At 42.9% G+C, this 20,731-nt stretch overlaps 1 protein-coding gene across 1 annotated transcript; it reads right to left on the bottom strand.

Annotated features, from left to right (window-relative positions):
- Window positions 1–1,029: 1,029 nt before the first annotated feature.
- cunh1orf210 (chromosome unknown C1orf210 homolog) lies at window positions 1,030–14,768 on the bottom strand. The gene is made up of 7 exons (XM_071514949.1): window positions 14,648–14,768; window positions 9,171–9,204; window positions 8,264–8,313; window positions 4,570–4,664; window positions 3,676–3,688; window positions 3,186–3,380; window positions 1,030–2,199 (listed from the first exon to the last, which is right to left on the bottom strand). Exons 1-7 carry the CDS (start codon window positions 14,766–14,768, stop codon window positions 1,991–1,993), a joined length of 717 nt encoding a protein of 238 aa, XP_071371050.1. The 3' UTR covers window positions 1,030–1,990.
- Between the last annotated feature and the right edge of the window lie 5,963 nt (window positions 14,769–20,731).

Raw genomic sequence — 20,731 nt, 5'->3', positions numbered from 1 at the left:
GTGAGGGAGGGGGGCTTCCTGTGGTGGTGGTGTGTCGGCTGACTTCACACCAAGCAGTGGGACTCATACTGTATCTATAGCCTTTAGAAACAACTATGCCAGAGCTAGACTATGGATTACAATGGACTTTTTTTTTTAGATAGTATGTTGTTTTGTGTGCAGGCTATCCAATATTAATTATAAGCCTTAAAGTTACCTGTCCAGAAGGCACTTTTTCACCAGGCAATAATGCACCATAGTACAATATAATCTTGTTAGTGTGCATTTTACATTGTGAGTTTTCGTCTTTAATTAATGAAATGATTCCAGTGAGTATTTCAGAATGCTTGTTCGTCTGTACCATAGATATAAAAACGTTTTTATATCTATTTTCTGTACACCCCAATACTTAATGGCAAATTTTGCACTTTTATTTTGAAGGCCAAATCTCCGGTATTTCCGGTATTACTGCGGCTGTCTCTGATAGCTTGACGCAGCTGGTTTCCGGGTAGGAGCCTCGCCTGTCAGCTTCAGTTTTGACACAGTCGGACCTGTCAGACAGCTTTCATCAGCTGGACGGGTGGAAGAGGATCCCATTACGCCGTAGCTTCCTCTTGAGACAAATTGTGGCGTTTTTTCCCCACGCGATTGTAACTTGATCATTTTTATACCCTCATTATTGATGTTGTGATGATCAGTGATGTAATGGTAAATTAAAGTGAGTAAATTATGACCTCTAGTCCGTGATCACCATGAGGCAAACAACACCAATGTAAACAAAAGTCCAATGGGACATTCAGAAAACCATTAATTTACGCCTTTATTCAACTTGAAAGACCTTATGCACACATGAGTGACTCATGTGAGTCGCACCATTGATGTTGTGTGAATGTATGTTATGGAGATTTATGTCAGGGCAAAAGGGTGGGTAAATTATATTCCGTATATTCCGCAAATACACACGTGGGTAAACTGAGTTTAGGTAGACTCATCCTCCACTACAATCCCTGGTTTGGATGTTACAAAAAGTAAAGACAGACTAAACACATGCAGATCAAGTGTTGTTGCTCCATTCATAATTGGATTTTTATTGAACTCAGAGTAGCCTAACAGATGCTATAGCTCACACTTTTTACCCAAACCACATGATGAACTGTTCACTGAAGTAGTGAATAGATTATGGGACTTCTGAAATGGTTACCATAATACAAATATCAGCACAAATCAGTACTGTACAACATCATTCTTTAAGGTTACATGACATTTTTGTCAGTACAAAAGGCAAACAATTTTATGGGCTTTTTCAATCATAGTACATATTTGCCTAGAATCATATTATACATTCATGAATACTTGCAACTTTGATTAGATATCACTGGCAAAAACAAAATGACAGTACAAAGTGAACTGTTGGTTTATTGATACTGTAGATGTTTTTATTTAGCAGTGTCTCTACAAAATGAAAAAAAAAATCATACAGGAATATTTTTCATACTCCTGCCAAATAGGCCTGCCAAATCAAAAACCCTCATTTGGCTGAAGACCCCAGGTTCAAGTCTGTTCAAGTCCCTTTGATCTCTATATTCTCTTTCAATTTGTTGGTGTTTATTGAAGAATTTTTATCGCTTTGATTATTGCATAGACCTGCGGAAATAGAATTGTGAAATCTATGATGATAAGAGCAAAATTTATTTTATTCATTTTCCTGGGAAGTGGGAACGTCCTGAAACCCTCTTAAGGACTTTTAGGGGTCCGCAGACCATACTTTGAGAACTACTGCCATAATAATCTATGTAACTTGAAGTCATGTTGTCTGCTGTTTGAAATGAACGCTGACCTTCAAATGTTTTTCCTGCCCCTTTTCCTAAATGTAACCAGTAGTAAGTTGAAGAACTGCCATCTTTTCATCCAGAATTTGCATTTCACTTCATTGAAAAAAAAATGTAGGAGTGAAATTGGTGATTCCTGTAACTAGACCCAGACAAACAAAGTGGGGGGGGGGGGACTCTTTCTAAGCGATGGCAAATTCAATATCCATCTCCTCCTCTTCCTCTGTGTCTCCCATGTCCTCCGCTGCCCTCTCAGCCCTCTCTCTCTCACTGGCCTGGATGTAGTTATCCTCGATGAAGCCATCATCATCGTCTTCATCCTCGCCCACATGAGGGACAGAGTGAGGGTTCATTCCACGCCCCCCGTGCATGGCAAATTCCACCTCCAAACCTGGTGGGACAAATAGAAACCTTTATTATCCTTTATGAGGAAATTCACCTTGTAGTAAATCATAATAAGCATAAGCAGCAAAGATAATATCCATTTGCAAGTTCTGTTGTTTATTACAGATTTTAGTGGAAGAGTGAGTGAAGGCAACATTTTTCACTTTTGTTAAATTTACATCGCCCACTGCATACAACATGAAGCACACAAGTTACATCAGGACCAATAATCATTATATGGGACGTCCCACATGTCATTCTAATGGACAGTCCAGTCAGTGTTTATGAATATGACAAACTCTTCCCCATAGGTAGAAACAGGAGATGCACGGCTCAAAATCTGTGATGTCATGTTGATGTACAGCCTGGAGCGGCTCCATCAACAATGATTAATGAACTGGATTTGTGCAATTATACAAAGTTTGTCTGAACTTTTACTTCCAAATGAGCTTTTAATTATTGCAGTGATATCAGTTCACAACCAGAAAATGTGCCTCCCAGAAAATCATCCTTGATACTGTCACCTTTTCCATCTTTTTGAATTCTTCTCATTAGTTTTTGGCCATGAGAGATGGTAGTGAAGTGCAGATTGAACTGTCCTTGAGCACAGTGAATGATGGAATATTTTGAGGCTGAAATTGAGCGGCATTCTCCCTTCCAGTTTGACCTTCATATTTTTGCATTTTGGTCTGAATTTGTCTTTATCAGGCAATGGTCACATTGTGGCAAAAAAAATCTGTGTGGGCATTTCAGTTAACAGATTTTTTGTTAGGAATTGTCTTTGAAGTGCAATTGGCTCATTTGCTTGTTAACTTGTGGCCAACACCATTGGTTTCAATGCAGAATGCAATGCAAACAAGTTGTTTCCAGGGTTGCTGAATGTCATATGTTGCAAAATTTGTTTCCATAATGTGACAAGAACCCTACAAAGAAAAACAACTATAAAATTCAAAATTCAATACAAAATGTTGGGGAATAGTAAAACCAACAAACCGGCGCGGTCACACTGGCTAACATTGTCTCCGTCCCTCAGCCTGGTGTGCCTGTAGCTGGCCAGGTAGCGCTGCACCACCTGGCATTTAGCCAGGAGGGCGATGAGAATGGAGATGGAGATGGCTGTGGCCAGGACGGCCACCAGGAACTCCCAGTTGTGGGAGGTGGGTTTGTCTGTCTGGCTTGTCAGTGTGCCTGTATAGGAGGAGAGAAAACAAAGGAAAGCCCACTTTTTTTCAAGCAGCATCCTGGTTTGATGTCATCCCTGTTTTCATCCTTCCCACTATGCAAAGCATCCAAATGTGCAACTGCATGTTGCCACTTCACACCAGGTAGACCAGATGTCCATTTCACTGTGGGATAGCTAAGGACTGAATGACATCAATCCAGAGGGCAGCGTCAGCATCTCCATCCATAGCTACTGTATGTTTTTAGCTGCGATCAGCAGATAGTTTAAGTCACAAGTTACAAATTAAAAAAGGAATCCCACTGTGCATGTGCAGCTGCAGGATACAGAGATGCAATACTAATAACTTTTATTAGTGTTTTAGCTCATTTGGCAGATCAGCAGACTTTCATGCAGAGTTCTGGGTTCTAATACTATGGTGGGAAAGTTTGGCTTCTGTATTTGGTTTCACGGAGCCAAATAGGCCGCAGCTAAATTACGTACTCTCAATTCTTTTTGAGCTGTCTTTATCAAGTGTCTTAACAAAAACTCTGTAACAGTCAAGTTAGACTCAGATTGGCAAGACTCAAAGCTGATTTACTCTGATGATAAATGAATGGTTTCTGTTAACTGGATAACTGAATCCTTACCATTTTGTGTTGTTCCTGGGATAGTTGTAGATTGTGTGTCATTTGATGATGGTTCCATCTGGCTTCACTCTTGTTGGGTAGTCACTTTGGAGGGTGACTTCTGCTTGGCTTTCTGGGGGAGACTTGTCTCTTGCTCGGGTGCACCATTAACTCCAACAACAAACCGTTGATCATGGGAGTATACAAACCCCCAGTTTAAAACAGGAAGTCAGTGTGTGGGAAGCAGCATGGTTTGTCACCCAAATACAGTCTGTGTGACCTGGTGAACTGCCGGCTTAGAGCATCTCCCTCCACAAGGTCCAGCTGACACTGAAATTAGTTCTTGAATTCCTGTAGCTCAAGCTGGGATGTAAGTTTTATCTCCTCGCCATCCAGTGGTTAGTAATGTTCAAACCCGGGTGAGTGAAATATTGCCCTCACCAGGCAAAATTTGAATGGGGTCTAATGGAAATGGTGCAGAGCAGGCCTCTCCCCAGCTGGGGGAGGTAGTTGTCTGGGAGATTTATCTGGACCGGGTGGGGGTCAAGCCTCCGGAGCTCCACTAGGTGGCAAGGTTGAGTGATGGTGCTGTGTGGTTCAGTGACAAGTCAAGGGTGGTGGCATTGCTGTCCCATGTACGGGTTGAGATATGAGCCCCGATCCTCTTGCTGCAGTCAAATGAGGCTTTAGAGACAGAGAGAGAGAGAGAATTGGGAAGAGAGGGATAGATTAACACAATTACATCAATGTGCAGCTTTCTGTCAAACCATCAATTTTACTCATTTGCCCTACAAAGGCATCTACAAAGGCATCTTGCAAGTGGAAGAATCATAGTCTTTTTCAATTATGCAGAATATCGACAAACTATAATGCCTCATTTGCATTGTGGCGTTTAATTCTTTTGGACTCTTTGTGCCAGTAAATGCATATTTCATAAACGAACCACTCAAAAAGAATGGGAACAATCAAATGACCTGAATAGTTCACTTATCTATGAAGAACAAATGCATTGTCATAAAAGGAGACACTGTCGTGAGTTAAATCTAAAAATCACAATTGAGTACAAGCTGTCAGAGGCTGAGGAGGATATCATCCACAACAGGAAAAGTGTGCCACAAACAGGAAGTCCCACACACTCGTACCTTCCTCTGTAGGCCTAGCTGACATTCAAGGCAGGCAAAATGGAGGATCACAGATTTGTGTGTGTGTGTGTGTGTGTGTGTGTGTGTGAGAGAGAGAGAGAGAGAGAGGGAGAGAGAGAGGGAGAGAGACAGACAGATAATCTGACTGTGAATGTCTGACGATTTTCGGACCTAAGCGTGTTGGGGAGCTCACTCCACTTAAGCAGTCTTCAGAAACAACAAAACAAACAACAGGCCCATGCTCCACAGCTCCCTACAGTACTGGAACCACATTCCAGAAAGACAATAAAGTGTAGAGTCAGCAGCCATCAGCATTGTAAATGCCATTAGACCTGAGCAACATCTGTTGCTACTGGGAATGTAAAATACATCACTTCCTGTGTGCCAGAGGATTTTTCTAAGGAAAGAGCTACCAGACACTGAGTGTTTAGAGCAGCAAATATAAAAGCTGTCTTGAACTGGCTGTAGGTTGAATCAATATTGTGTTATATCAGTTGGTGATAGGGAGGAGCAGAATTTATTCATATGGAAATGCTGCTGATTATTACTTACCGCCAACAATTTTGACCAACAGTAATTTTAGCATCATATATGATCCATTATCCATCTGCAGGATGCAATGTTACCCACATACCTATAATCTTTAAAGGTTGTTTATGTATTACTAATTTGAGCCATGACATTTGGGCAACGTTTAAAGGTAATGCAGATGAGAAATGGTGCCAACAATTATGACCATCATTGGTTTTTCATATTTTTCATAGCCCACCATGTTATTCCCATTTCTTTTTTCCCTGTTGTCAATCTCCATTTTTGATGAAGGTCATATTGCTTTTCTCAAAATGTAAAGGACTGGCTTTCACTTGCTTTGACCTGTGTGACTTGACAGCACAACACTTCAGTGATGCTGTGAATGCAAATCATTTGGAACCCTTCCATATTAACTGGAGTCTGAAATACAGGGGACCATTGTGTACAGTTATTTGCAAATTAGCCGAAAAGGATCAGTTATTTGCATGCTCACATGGTTTTACATAGGTCTGATATATTATATTTGCAATATGGCTGTGAAGATGAAGACAGACAAGTTCTCATGTTTCCATGCACTATCTAGAGATTATATCATATAACATGTCAAGCCAGCACCCATATTTTGAGATGTCTGGGCATTGATTTTGGACAGTAATGGCTCTGGATCACTATCATCTCCATATCTTCTCCATCAGTCCCCATTCACTTCTGGCTTGGGAGGGCAACAGAAAAATACAAGCCGCAAGCAGGCCAATGAAATCATCTTTGGAAACTTCTTGGGACATGAACTCTATGAACACAGATTCAATTCAAGTCTAACGTCACACTTTGAAGACAGTGATTTAGGATTTCATATCCATCAAGCTTTTCAATCTCCGTCTCCCAAAGACAGGCTTGTTGCTTTTTCCTCTCAGACAATTGCTTTTGTTTCGCAGAGTCGAGCTCCTGTGTTTTTTCTTGAAGATTTGTGTATTTTTCTCCTCTCTATCTCTCTCTCTCCCAGACAGCCTCTCCAAACTCCGAGGAGATTTTTCACAGAGAGAATGGTCCGGCCGGCTCGCTGGCCATTAGGCCTCTTCCCCTTCATCGTCTTCTACTATTCTGTTCAGCAGCTTTGGCTGTAAACAGACCGGTAGGGCTGCCTTTATCTCTTCCTGTCCTGTCCTCACACAGGCAAAGCACAACAAAACACACACACACATCAGGCAGGGCAAGACTGGGAGCTGTGGGAGAGAAGCCTGGGAGCGAGGAATGGATGTGTGTCAGATGTGGTTGTGTGTGTGTGTGTGTGTGTGTGTGTCTGCTGTGCACCGGTGTGTGCATGTTTACGCTTGTAGGTGCATGTCTTTTTAGCTTCTAATCAAATTTGTGTGTGCATGTGGGCATTCATGTGGAAGAGCCCTTTGTCTTATCTTTGTCTGTGTTTGAATGTTGACACTAAAGCAAGGAGTCAGTTTTTCTTTCAGTCATTTTTTTGTTTCACTGCTCCGATTTGCCGGTTGAGCGTCAGCCGAGACACTGATGAAGGCCGGAGGGTGGAAAATGTTCTGTCTGTCTGTCACGCAACTGAATTAATCATTGAAATATATTCTCCATGTGGAGTGCGATTGCATTCCTTTGAACAGACAAATAAACCATAAGCAATTTTCTGGCTTGCAATTTAATTAGGACAGCTGAGGTGACATCGCATTTAACGTCAGATTTCTCACAAACAGCTGCATGTTAAATCAAAAAGATATAATCACATCATATGAAAGACTGTATGCATTTTGCGAACTGCTTATCAGAAAATGCATCTGGCTTCATTTAACATAATTACAGATGATACTTGACCGAGCAAACCTCTGTTTGGAGAGGCTGCAGTGATTCTATAAATGGCTCTTCAGACCTGTTCATCACCGACTCAACCCATTGCTCTTTTTCATCTGCTGGATTGTGCTGATTAAAGTTGCTCTCTCTCTCTCTCTCTCTCTCTCTCTCTCTCTCTCTCTCTCTCTCTCAGAGAAAGTCGTACACAAAACCGTCCTTCGGCTGACCCTTGCCCCCGACAAGCCACAGAGCAGCGAGAGAGCCTCCCTCCTTCCCTCTTATCCAAGTGCCAAGTTATGTATTTTTGTCATTGCTTTGAAATTAGTGGGGGAGTTGGGCTGTGCCATTGTTCGTCAAGGATAATGGCATATGGTCTGATAGTGCGGTAAGTTGAAAAACAGCTGGCAGAGAGACATTGTTCATGTAATGTTACAACACGTGTTATGATATAACACGTAGATCAAGCTCAAAGAGGTGGAACCAGCTATTTAAGTTTAAACAAGATTGTTTCAGTAATTAAAGCATGATTCTGAATAATGATTAACCCATCTTTTCTTTTTAGTTTTTCTCTTAAGCATATTGAAACAAGGTCATAATAGCTAGATCTAAGCTCACTTAAGTTAAGTGCCCACAAATGTCATGTTTGCCTTTACCTTTCAGTCTGGGAATAATGGCAGTGTCAACAGAGAGGCCACAGAGACGAGACGAGTGAAGAGCCAACCTTAGTAACAGCTAATAACAACACATACTACACAACCGGCATCATGGCCCCAAGGATGATATTTGATATTTAAAGCTTACCTTCAGCACCCTGCTCCTTTGTGAAATGACCGGACCTCAATGCATGCTCCCTTCAGAGTGAAAAATGAAGATTATTTACATAAGCGCTGTGATGTTGAAACCATGGTTAATGAAAGTGGGTTGTCAGTGGAGCGGTAGTATTTTGGGTGAAAACAACAAGCAAGAGATATCAACATGTGGGTTGGTATGCTGTCACTGGCAGTTTGTACTGCATAAATTACAAATGACATACTCTGTGTGTTATTAATGCTCCATTGTTGCTACACTTTGAGAGGAATTAGCTTTTTAGCCATTAGAAGGTGCAGGGAATGATCTGACTGCCAGGGGAGTGAAAAGTAGAGGCTTTGGGTGAGTTTCTTTTCAGCAGTTGAGAAGCTGCTACAGAATGCATTACAATGCATACTGTATTCTGCGATGGCTTACACTAACTAACTCAGAAATGTGCCATGTGCCATGTGTCATGCTCAAGTCAACCATGTTGACCAAACTGGCACTGCCACCTTTAATCTGTTCTCTTTGGTCACAACTATGACTACATCTGAATGAAAGTATATAGTGCTCACATGTTATTGTAGCAGCTGATGATGTAGTAACTGTTGGATAATGTAATAACTTGTCAAAATGTGGGTAAATCATCACTCTAAATGGGTTAAAAATGTAATGTAATAAATTGCTGGATAATATTTTTTATTGCATTTTTACATTATCTGGCAGTTATTACATTACCAGTTGCTACAGGTGTGCAAAAGCAGCTATAGCCCAGAGTTCTCTTGTTTGATGGACAAGAGAGTCAGACAGTCACATGATATTAAGAAGAGCAATATTGAGTATTATGACATTGGCAAAACCCACAGTTTGAGAATAATGAGAAGGTCAGCTGTTTGTTTCATGTGCCTTACCTGCTCACCTGTCCCTGTAGATCCCTTGAGCACGTTCACCCACTCTGCCTCAGATCTCACATTTCACTGCAGCGTTACCTAGATTTGTTTTGCTTTGTCTGTAAAATGGGGACACGTTGTGCAAAGGTTGAAAGAGGCGTGCTCTGCAGTTACTTCCCAGAAGGACAAGTTAATGGGTAACTTTGTAACTAAGGTGTGCTCCCTCCCGCCTACTATTCCTCCTCTCCGTCCAATGGCACGCCAGGCCTGGCCAGAGGCAAAGCTGTCACTCATCAGTGCCAAACCAGGAAGAGGCTGGGTGCCAGGTAAAATATGATTTGTGACCTACATATCATATTTTACACTAACAGGCTGCATTATATAAGTGTAACTGTAGTAGCAAGTCAAACTGGTCAAAGTTACATTTTTGTGAAAATATGTTGTGTTAGTGTAGATACGAAAAAGAAAAACACACAAGGTACTGAGTAATCACTTGACCCTGCTTTTTTGCATTTTTTTGCATGATTTCCGACAGTCTCACAGTGTGTGCGTGTGCATTTGTGGGTGTGTGTGTGTGACTCTTTTAGTGGAGTTGGCATGCCCTTCAGGCACGCCTTGCTTTGTTCATCTAATATGAGACCTTGTCTCAAACCGTCTTGTGATGAGAGAGGAAAACAGACAGCGCAGAGTGCGTGGCGACAAGCAGTTTTGTTTAGCTAAGACATCCAGCCTGGAGGGAGACGGCAGACCTCTAGTGGCTTTGAGAGGAAAAGAGAGGTGACCCTGAAAACAATAGGGCCACTTCCTGGACACTCAGCTTTTTCATATCTCTCTCCCTCTCTCTCTCCCTCACACACACACACTCTCTCTCTCTCTTCCTCCCTCCCTCCCTCACGGTGCCGTATATGTTCCAGGATGCTTCAGCTGTATGTCTTGGGGCAGATGGCAGGGACTAGGATGGGCTTGGGACAGTAAAGTGATAACTCAGCATGAGGGGTTTCCCACCCATAGCTACCAGGGGCTGTTTGCTGTTTGTTGAGTGGGCAGTTTTTTCACGTCCCGTCAAAATTTGGGCCATGATTCTCAGTGTCATGCTTTACCTACTTCGTTAGGATTGACCAGATCATTGATTAGATGAAACTCTAATGATCACCGTGGGGAAATAGGGTCATCACAACAGCATCAGAAAATAGGATATGGATATGAACATGATGAATAGAGAGAAGTCGAGATAATACGAGTAATTACAACAATCAAACATACTGAGAGTAATACAACAGTTAAGTAATCAAAGGTACAAGCAGAAGTGGATGTACAACTGTACATTGTTAACTATTCACATAATGAGGTGCACAGATGGAAGGACATACTGTACTGTATATACAGAAATGGGCAAATATGCACTGAAAGTTATTCACAGTGAAAATTCTCACTGAGCATGTGTCATTCCTGCATGGATCCACATGATAATACTGTTCCCTTCTCACTTTTGTTTGTTTGTTTGTTCCCTTATAGTTATTTGTTGTTGTTGTGATCAGAGTTTAGTGCCTGCATATAGCTAAAGCCCATTTTTCACCTACTATCCGTCATTGTATCAAGAGCCCAGTCTCAATTTGGAGCGAGATAACTCCTTCAGTCCAATTAGGTAAACATAAACAAGGTCATTAGCGGCGCCATAATGATGCAGTGATGAAGTGGTGCTGTAATCAGATTCTGGATTGGCCCTCGAGGAGACCTGGGGGTTTCCCCAGCCCTGCTACCAGGGGATGTTTGCTGTTTGTCCCGCAGTGAAGTGGTGGGGGTGTGAGGTCAGGGTCCTCCTGTGGGGGAAGATGGGAAGGCCTCGCTAATTCTTTTTAAGAGGGGGAAATAACAACACGTGTCGCCGCACTGTACATAACAATGGACAGCGGGGCTTGATGAGGAAGAGCTGTGGAACAAACAAGGCTGTCGTTGTATCAGGCTGTCTGGCAGTATGCAGCAGGCTGTATGGACAGGGTACAAACTGGGGTTGAGTCTCTCGCCTCTCACAAAGTTCCCTGCTGGCCCAATTCTGATCTGCATCTGTACATTTTACAAGGTGATAGCTAATAACGCACATCTGCACATTTTTCTGTACATGAATCCATATGTTACCTCTATTATATTACCTCTATCTTGGGGTTCTGTTCTGATCATGTGAATAGCTCGCGAGTCACATCTGCTTCAAACCTATGAATCTGACCATGAAAACGCTGCAACTTTATATGCTGTATTATTCTCAGCATATTCTCTTGTTGTAATGACTTGTTCTATTATCTTCAGTACTCTCTATTTGTCTTATTCTCTTTTATATCCCAGTCTCCGCTGCTGGGCTGACCCATTTTCCACACAGAGATCATTAAAGTTTCATCTAATTTAATCTAATGTAAAGTGTCCTCCCAGAATGTGTTCGGCGGGGTATTTTTGCATACCTCGATGGCATAAAAGAGCCGTGGGACTGTGCAGAATCTGTACTTGTTTAACTTGAGCCCCTGCCTCCTAGTGCAGGTGTAATATCTTTACTTACTGCATAGTGCAACATAATTCACTACATAGCAAGAGGAGATTAGATTTGGATAGTTAGTGTTACTATTAGTGTTTCATTTTCTCTCTCTACTCTTCAAGGTGGATATATACTCCTATTTATATAAAAAAAAACACCAATGTAAAAGAAGGTGGGGACGGATATTTAACTCATTACTCCTTTGATTGCCCCTCAAGAACATTCAGGTCCATGTTTAATAAGTGGAAACCTACACAAGTGCACTTCCTCTGTCAGGAAAATGATTTATCCAAGTGCCGTGTTAATCAGTGATTTCTATCACTTTACTGTTTGTTTTGGATTTTATGGTTGTGTGAACTTTAAGTACCGACTCTAACAATAGACTAAGTGAAAAACTCACTGGAGTTAAGTGGACCCACTAATAATAGCAACACACCCACTGTGGAAGAGTAGAGTGGCACTGAAAATGTGAATGGCTTGCTATGTTATACCTCTGCCTGGTTAGGCCTAATCCTCTTTGGGAGTTGCAGAGATTCATGAAAAAGTCAGTACGTTTCTAACAAGATCCAACTGTGCATTTTTGTAATCCCTCAACGAATTCCACGAGAACATTTTTGTGAAAAGTGAGAACGTTGCATGATTCAGTGATGGTTCACTGCTGGCTGGAGAATTTGTGTTTGAAATGTCACATGTGGTGGTAATAACTTTTGCACTTTGGAAGGCTTACAAATTGTGGACTCTATTTGTGGAGATCTGTATCTGCAAGTCTCTCTGCGGGTGTCCTGTCTGTATACACAATATAAGTTAAAGGGGTATTGTTTAGGTGTTGCACCCTGTCCAGCCTTAAAGCAATACACCCATGTTGGTTTGGGTGGCTTGTAAAATAAGCAGATGGAGACACTCCCTTGGGACGCCCAAGCAAACTTTAAGATAAGCCATTTACATTTACAAGTCCAGTGGTGGCCAATGCAGAAAACCCCCTTCCTCAATCTGTCCTGCATCTCCCTTGCAGCTGATGTCCTAAACATTTGCCATCATGTTACCGCTGTCCTTCAAATGACAGTTCCTTGCATCTTGAAACAAGGGGCTCTAAAAATTTAAAAAGCTTTTTTTCATGGTCAAAAGAACATGTTAAAACCAACTCCAATGTGTTTCAGCCTTGCAATGGCCTTCATCAGGGAGTAGCACACCAAACTGCAAAAAGAACTGCTCTTTTTAAATGTTTGCCTTTAGAGTGCCTTGGAACTGCTTCTTTTTTCATTAAGCAACAACCCCAAACCAAAGAGCACCTTCAACAAATGCCTTCACACACCAAAACCCAATAGAAGCACGCTCTACCATATCTTCTTTGAATTCCTGCATCTCGTTTTAGCTGAAAGGAGAATAAGATCTCTGATATCTAAAAAGTGAATCTCCTGCAATGGCTTCACCTGTTGGCAACACTACTGAATTTACAGCAACCGCTGACATTGCTGTGTGCAAGAATGTGTTTTTTAACCAACTTCCTAGGTAAGTGAGGGTGCATGCTTTGCCGGCGGCGGTCCATCCACCTCTCTCTCCAGTGGTGCCCCTCCTACTCACTGGCTGATGGGAACACAAACCTATGGCCTGTGGAGCTGTGTGTGTGTGTGTGTGTTGAGCAAACAGCTATCGGACAGGAGCCGAGACCCTCCGCCCCCCCACCATCACCTCCACAGGCTTTTTCCTGCCTGTGCCTGAGGGCCTGCAGGGTGATTCCTGCCCCTGCGCTCCCGCCACTTCCTCCACACACATATCAGCCTCCAGCAGCAGCACCTCTTCCTGAATCTGGCTCAAGTTCTCTGGCCAGAGCGGACAAGCAACAACAGCTCATCCATCTCTCTCTCTCTCTCTCTCTGCGTTCTCTGCATTCTCTAACTCTCACTTATTCACGGGCTCACTCTATCACTCTCGCTCCCCAGGTAACGCTCCGTCGAGTCCTGCTTCCGGGGCCTAAGCGATCGATCTCAATGCACACTTAAACAAAAATCTCTGCACTTGCGGTTTTGCGCTTGTTCCTTTCAGCGCTGCACTCCCAGGGTGTTATTCAACTTCCTTAAAAAAAAACAAAAAAAAACGGCTGTAATATTCCAGAGACACGTTGGCTGGATTCAGAACCGCTCCCTTTCCATGATTTCCTTGATATCCATATTCCGATGGGAGAGATATTCTATTTCTGTAATTAGGATTTTCAGCCCTAACTTGCATAATAATAGGAATGGAAAAGCCAGCTGCTCTATCTTTAGTTTCAGACCGTGACTAACAAAAGAAATTCAGTCTGAAATAAAGTTGTGTTCATGTCGTGCTTCTGCCAGTGTTTCCCTTGTATTGATTCAGCAGTGGTGGTGAGATAACTGCCACCATTGTTGTGGTTTTTAGAATTGGTACTTTCTTCCTGATAAAAAAATAAGAACTGTTTCAATGCTATAACCTGCACTGCAACTAAATCTGTGACCAAAATGGACGCAGATGGAGGGGAAACGGTGGATCATGCCAAACGAGATTTGTTAGATTTGCCTCTTATTCTTGTGGGAAGTGTATTTGACATGCGAAACAGAAACAGAAGGGCTCAGGTGCTCGAGTTTATTTGTGACATTCATAACCACGGACCAGACAATAATTGCAAAACCATCACCCCCTGTTCTGGAAAACATTACACCCCTCTTTCGTCTAATCTCATGGTGTCTGCTGACTTTCCACTCAAGTCATGTTATCCTATACTATCCTATACTGTAGGGAACCTCAGCACTTTTTGCACATAAAACCTACATGTAGAGCACATGTTATTATGATTAACATTTCCTTAGTCCATAGGCTTTCCATAATATCATTAGTGAGGTGCGTGTGTGTGTGTGTGTGTGCTGTACCTGTACCTGTGCAAGGTCAGCTGCAGGCATAACATTAACATCCATCAACATCCCAGTCTACATGGGGGGTTTGGTCGGTGTCAAACTGTGGGGTCACCCTGCTCAGTGTCTGGCGGAGGACCCAGGGCACCCTCTCCCCTCTCCCAGCGCCACACCCTCACCCCGGGACGCAGCTGCGGGGGGGGTGGAGGGGGCAGCCTGACTCGATTCAGGGCCATGTTTTCTTTCCAGTGCGGGACAGATGGACGGAGGGGAAGATGAGGTTTAGGAACATGTTGCTCTGTCCCCAAGTGTATTTGGCGAGATCCAGCCAGTTGGGTCTCCGCTGAGCTCTGACACACACTCCGAACTGCACACACACATATGCACACATGCACACAAATACTCAGACACAAATATACAGAGAAAGTATGCTGGTGTTTATATGTATAGGTTTATATGTATATTTAATGGAGGTTGTGGCGAGACAGTCACTAAAACTTTGTCAATGTACTGTGTTTTTATGGTGGAATTGCAAGGTTTAAAGCAAATGCAATGCATTTATTTTGGTGATTGATCAATTTTCTCCATAGCTTTTTAGCCTGGGATATAAACTGAGTGCATTTAGTCTCTCATTTGGACTCATTAAAAAATAGCGCCTGTGTCATGTGGAAATCCACCAAAAACAGGCATGTGACCTATTTAAGGTCCTAATGCAGAGTTCCAAAAATTCTGCTCTATTGCCAGAGGAATGTGTGGAAACATGCTGTGAGATCGCTAGACTGAGAATCATCAACACACTGAGCCAACTAGTTACTTGCAAACAGCAGTAACTACTTTTTGTGTGTTTTAAAAGGTCAAAGTTCAAGACTAGGGTATAAATTTCATATGAACATATAGTAAACCCATAAATGTTACTAAATGATCTACTGGCCATTTATGTGGCAGCCATATTTTTGTCAGGACAGGAGATAAACTTTGAAGTCGTTTTTCTCAGCTTCACTACTCACGCAGTTCCTTGCTCTTTGGCTTGGGACGACGGCGCACTGCCCACTGGGTTCATCTGTCAGAGCTGGAGCAAAGCTTATTTTCCCACGTTACCATATATACGCACAATGTAGTTCTGGACAAGTCCTGAAATTAAATTGAAATCAGTTAAGAGAGATTGTTGTTGCAGCCATCGCTGCTGTAAACCAAGCTGCACATGAAGTCCTGCTGTAAGTTAAGTTAACAGTTTAAGTGCAGTTCAGACACCAGGGCGCACAGGACATTACACAGCTTGGTGTGAGAAAGTAGTCCTGTCAAAGCCATGATAAAACATTTCTGTGACAGTCCCACCTTCAGCAAGGGCAGAGTCAGTGCTGTCAAATGTTGATAATAGTGTGTATCATTGTCCCAAAGGTCATGTTAAATGTCATGTTTTTTATGTAATATGTATATAATAAAATTTGTAATCATACTTTCTGTGCATCCTTAATGTTATCCTCATTGATACTGATATATTTGCCAATACCATCCCTGCTAAGAGCAATACTGTCCATATTCATGTTGACAATGGCTGTAAGGCAAGCCTTGACTCAACACATTGTAATGGTGATGAGATTGCCGAGGAGCCAGAGGAAATGGGAGGGATGGAGGGGAAGTGTGCTTTCCATGGGGAACTCGAAACTTGATTCATGAGGACTGAGAAAACTGTCCTAAACTCACTTTTTTTTATCACCCTCCCAAAGCTGTATGTGTGTGTATGTGTGGTGGGGGGGTTTATGAGTGTGTACACATGTCTGCAGGCTTGTGTGCATACGCATATTTCACTCTGTATGTGCGTGGCAAGGCCTGAATCGAATAGCGTGAGCAAATAGTTGTTAGTTTGGTGTACCAAGTGGGTGGGGTTTACTGCATCGGGACGTTTCATACAGCTTTTATTTGTGTAGCAGTTTCAAAGTAAAGTTTTACAAAGTGCTTTGCAAATATTGCCAGGCAAGTGTGTCAATCACAGAAAAGTCGACTGAATTAACTTTCAGATGCGTTCCTGTGATTGTCTAAACTTTCTGGAACTCATTGAATTGTCCTATGTGGCAAATCCAATGCTTCTGCACTCTAAGTAGTGTCTAGTGTGTGTGTGTGTGTGTGTGTGTGTGTGTGTGCTGCACAGAATTAAGATGACTTGGCACAAAGTAGCAGTCCATAGCTCCTGCTATGTACACTTACATCACTCATCAGTTTATATCTTACCAGCTATACACACTCAGTCTTCGGGTTGCCATGCTCACATCCTGGTCCCCCTATGGCCATGCTGACTTTGTATATCCTCGTCCACTGTCACATCATTTCCCATCACTCTGTGTGTCATTCCATCTGCTGGAGATGCTTTCCCCCTTAAGGTTACTTTTATGGCGGATCTGCTTTGTGAGATAGTATACAGTGGAAAGTAACAGGAAAGATGGGACAGAGAAGGGGGATGACATGCGACAAAGGTTGGGAGCCAAAATCTAAACATCCCATCTGTCACAATCTTGTCTTCGTCTCCTCTGGCCAAGGAGGCAGTTGGACGCTGATCTGTTCCCATTCATAAAGATAGTCACAGATCTGGGTCTGTATGCTTAAAGAATAACAAAACTGATATGAATCTGGTTGAAGTCATAGTGAAGATTGTAAGTGATCCTGCGTCAGCGCTCCTGTTCTTATGCCGCTCCTGATGCTGAGATCAGGCTGGGGCTTTGATAGAAGTGGTTGAGTGTAAATTACCAAAGCTTTATATTTAAAGAAAAATGTTGCTTTGAGTGTCTAGAACTGTTTTAAACCTCCAAGGATTGAGTTTTTACCTCATGGCCCCTTTTCTGCTACACAGTATTAACTAAAACCTTGCTCCTGGTCCTGGAATTGTATTTATTGCCTGGAAACCTCAGCTTCGTAAACATTCGAGCAGGAAGCAGTGGGAATTGGGGTCTCAGTAGGCCAAGTCTTAGTAGATAGAGGGCTCTACAAACAATAAGGTTAAATCTACACTTGGATGCACAGCGAATCACGGTGACTCGCACACTGATCTGTGAAGGGGAGAGAGCGAGGACAAACGGGATTGGACGCGGCCTGAGTTTATTATTTTATAAAGCTGAGGCCGGACACCAGAACATGATTCGCTGACGGCCTTATTCCACTGGCTGGAGTGGGAAACATGTAGCCCAGATGATTAGTGTCTAGACCTGTCAGGCTGTCACCATGTGGCGTTGGAAATCTCCTTGTTTTTCAACCGCTCGGTTGACAGACAGACCATATGAGAGTGTAAATAACTTCAGGCCCCACATAGCATTAGTACAGGAGAATTATCAAGAGTCTGAATGTTTTTATCTCTGGGGAAATCCGACGGTAAGCTATGAGGGGGCAGGGGGGGGGGGGGGGGGGTCACATGCTCATGCTCTATCTTATTTTACTCAAAGTTTTTTGGTTCACACACACACACAAACATACACATAATCATGCATGCTTTCAAACACACGTTCACACTTTGATTGTGTCTCTCTCTCCTTCATTCTATAAGGGCTCCACAGGCTTTCCTTATCAGACAACATGGGGTATAGGGTGGGATGGGGGTCAGGGGTATATAACTGTGGTAGGGGGGTGGGGGGGTGGGGGTCCTCAGGGGGGGGGGCTGAGAGGTGTGAGTGACACCCTCGCTCCGGCTCCCAGGGCCCGACAGGATCAGTGCGTGTGGAGCCCTGCCAGCTCGCCACACAATGAGGGGAAATGGGAATTTAATACAAACTTTCTCACAAAGTCTCAAAGAGCTCCCGCCTCTCTTGCCGGTCTCACTTCCAGACCCTGCCACCCCCCCCCGAGCCCCGCCACCACCGCCACCACCGCCACCACCGCCACCACCGCCGCCACAACAAAATGTCAGAAGCCACTAAAACATGTCCGGGAGCGTGCTGCTGTAAATTCACCGCTTGACACAATTTTGGTGGCATTTCCCCACAAGCTGTCTGTCATGACTTTTCTCTGTGCCGTTTGTGAAGAATCATTTTTGAGCAGTGATATAAGCCCAATGGATACAGAATAAAGAAATGCAGACAAGAATAGACTTGAGATCTTTAAGTTGCTGATGAGGTAATGCAGATTAAAGTGGTCATTATGATTTCACCATGTAGCAATTCTCATAGCTATACAACAAATACCTAACATAGCTATGGTTCTGTGCAACAACATAAATCAATCATGTAACAGTGAGGTTTTAGCTACATAGAGACATTTAACACATTTCCATAACAATTACCCAACATGCAACAAAAGCCGGCTGCACGGCCCCGCTCATTGCGACTATGAACATCATAAAACTAGCATGAACTTGGGCTATCTAACTCTGCCTGGCCAGTTCGCTGTAATAATAATCTGTGGCACTACACTCTGCTCTTTAGATTCTTAAGAAAAACAATCACACCTCATACAGTATGATGCAATCTAATATTAACATCAGATATGCAAACAGCTGCAGCCGTCTCTGAAATCACTGAAAAGGCATTTGACATATTACGCCTCAAGCTTAAGAAGCAGCACACACAACAACAAAGTCTCAGATTTATATCCATCGTGATCTCCTAACAGTCTTAACAGTTCTTCAGCATGCTGATGGCTACGACTATAAATGTCTTTCTGATTGTTTGTTGTACTGTCGTTAATCTCAGTTTGGGAAGCCATGTTGTGTTTTTTGACCCTGGCCAGGAGACACAGGGAGTCGTGCCTTTGTCTGGTAGTGTCATCTAAAGCAAGCACAATAATCAGCAGCCATCACTCTCATAACAAACACAGTTCATAGTAATTACTATAGGACAACAAAGGCTTCTGGACACAATGGCTCATGTCTGAGGAGTACAGAGCGAAGCCTCCACCCTGCATATCCCCCCCCAAAAGAACTTCCCACACACACACACACACACACACACACACACACACACACATGCACGCACCCATGCTTCTGTCTCTCCATACCTCTCTTGGTCTCTCTCTCTCTCTCTCTCTCTCTCTCTCTCTCTCTCTCTCTCTCTCTCACACACACACACACACACACACACACAAAAGCACACACCCCTGGTCTTTGGCTCCTGAGAGACTTAATGCAGCCAGGGGCTGAAGCATCTGTGTTGACCCAGCGTTTGGTCTTTTCCCTTTTGGCTTCCTATCCAAGAGGCTCCACCAAGTTGTTTCAGCAGCAAGCACTATTTTGTCTTTTCTCTTTCTGCACTTCTTCCTTTGCTCTTCTCCTCATCTGCTTCCATCAACTTTGCTCACACAGTTTGTGATGCAAAATCCTTCAAGTCTGCAGGAATAACCAGAAAATGCCTCCATGAGAACAGTGTGCTTCAACTAGTCTGTCAGTAGGGTTTGTTACGTTTTGTTATACTACAACCCAGGGGGGCATAGCTATGTGCTGCAGCCTCTTTGACTTTTTATAATATGGATTCTGTTTCAAATATGCAAAGCACAAGAATTGCAGTAATTAAGATTCTAATGCTGCTGTTCTGTGTGGTTAGCATCGGTAGTCTGCTCATTGCATTGCTCTTGATAGTTCAGATTCAGTATGTGTCATTGTTCTCTTTTCCTCATTGGGTGTTTGTGAAGCGTGTGCAGAGGAAAGAAGAAAGTCCTCTAATGGAGATCTGCTCTTTACTGGGTTCTGATCTGCTCAGGTTCCAGTAACAGGTCAAAGGGACCAAACCATACAGACCTGAGCCAGCCACGGGCGCCAAGGCCCTTTGTTTGCACTGGATCAAAATGGAAACACTTGTGATCTGAAGACATAACAGTTCCGACCTGGATGACCATGATGATTTTCTTTTGTTCTTTTTTACCTTAGCTTACTGAGCCACCAGGACACCTCCTCCCACCGATTATGGTTTTCAATTTGTGACTCATGCACTATTTGATATTGCACAGGGCAGGATATGACATACATGTATTCACCTATTGAGATTGAACATCAATATATCAACAACTTTTCAAAGAATTTTATTTTATTCTTGGTTGTCGGGAATCAAATGTCTAATAGAATATTCCTTGTAGCCTAAAGAAAACCTTGTGAGCTCCTGAAATTGAAAACAGGAAATCTCAAACAATAAGAAGTTGAGTCAACTTCAAGTCAATTGTCTGAGGCCGCAAGGAAACGTAAAGAAAACATCAAATCAGTCATGGCAAAGCCCACCAGTTTGTGCAG

Source organism: Centroberyx affinis, unplaced genomic scaffold, assembly GCF_046629955.1.
Source record: "Centroberyx affinis isolate AG114_WGS23_722 - 3 ecotype Tasmania unplaced genomic scaffold, CSIRO-AGI_Caff_v1 ptg000291l_1, whole genome shotgun sequence".
In the NCBI taxonomy this organism is placed as follows: domain Eukaryota; kingdom Metazoa; phylum Chordata; class Actinopteri; order Beryciformes; family Berycidae; genus Centroberyx; species Centroberyx affinis.
This window is presented reverse-complemented; position numbering and strand designations above follow the sequence as displayed.

What these genes read in the sequence shown, in the direction of transcription:
- cunh1orf210 (XM_071514949.1), bottom strand. Translation starts at nt 14,768, where the DNA reads ATGGCCCTGAATCGAGTCAGGCTGCCCCCTCCACCCCCCCCGCAGCTG. An exon ending in AAAGGAGCAGGGTGCTGAAG is followed by an intron (nt 4,665 to 8,263) that starts GTAAGCTTTAAA and finishes CTGTCTCTAAAG; the next exon opens with CCTCATTTGACTGCAGCAAG. An exon ending in TAGCCAGTGTGACCGCGCCG is followed by an intron (nt 2,200 to 3,185) that starts GTTTGTTGGTTT and finishes TTGTCCCACCAG; the next exon opens with GTTTGGAGGTGGAATTTGCC.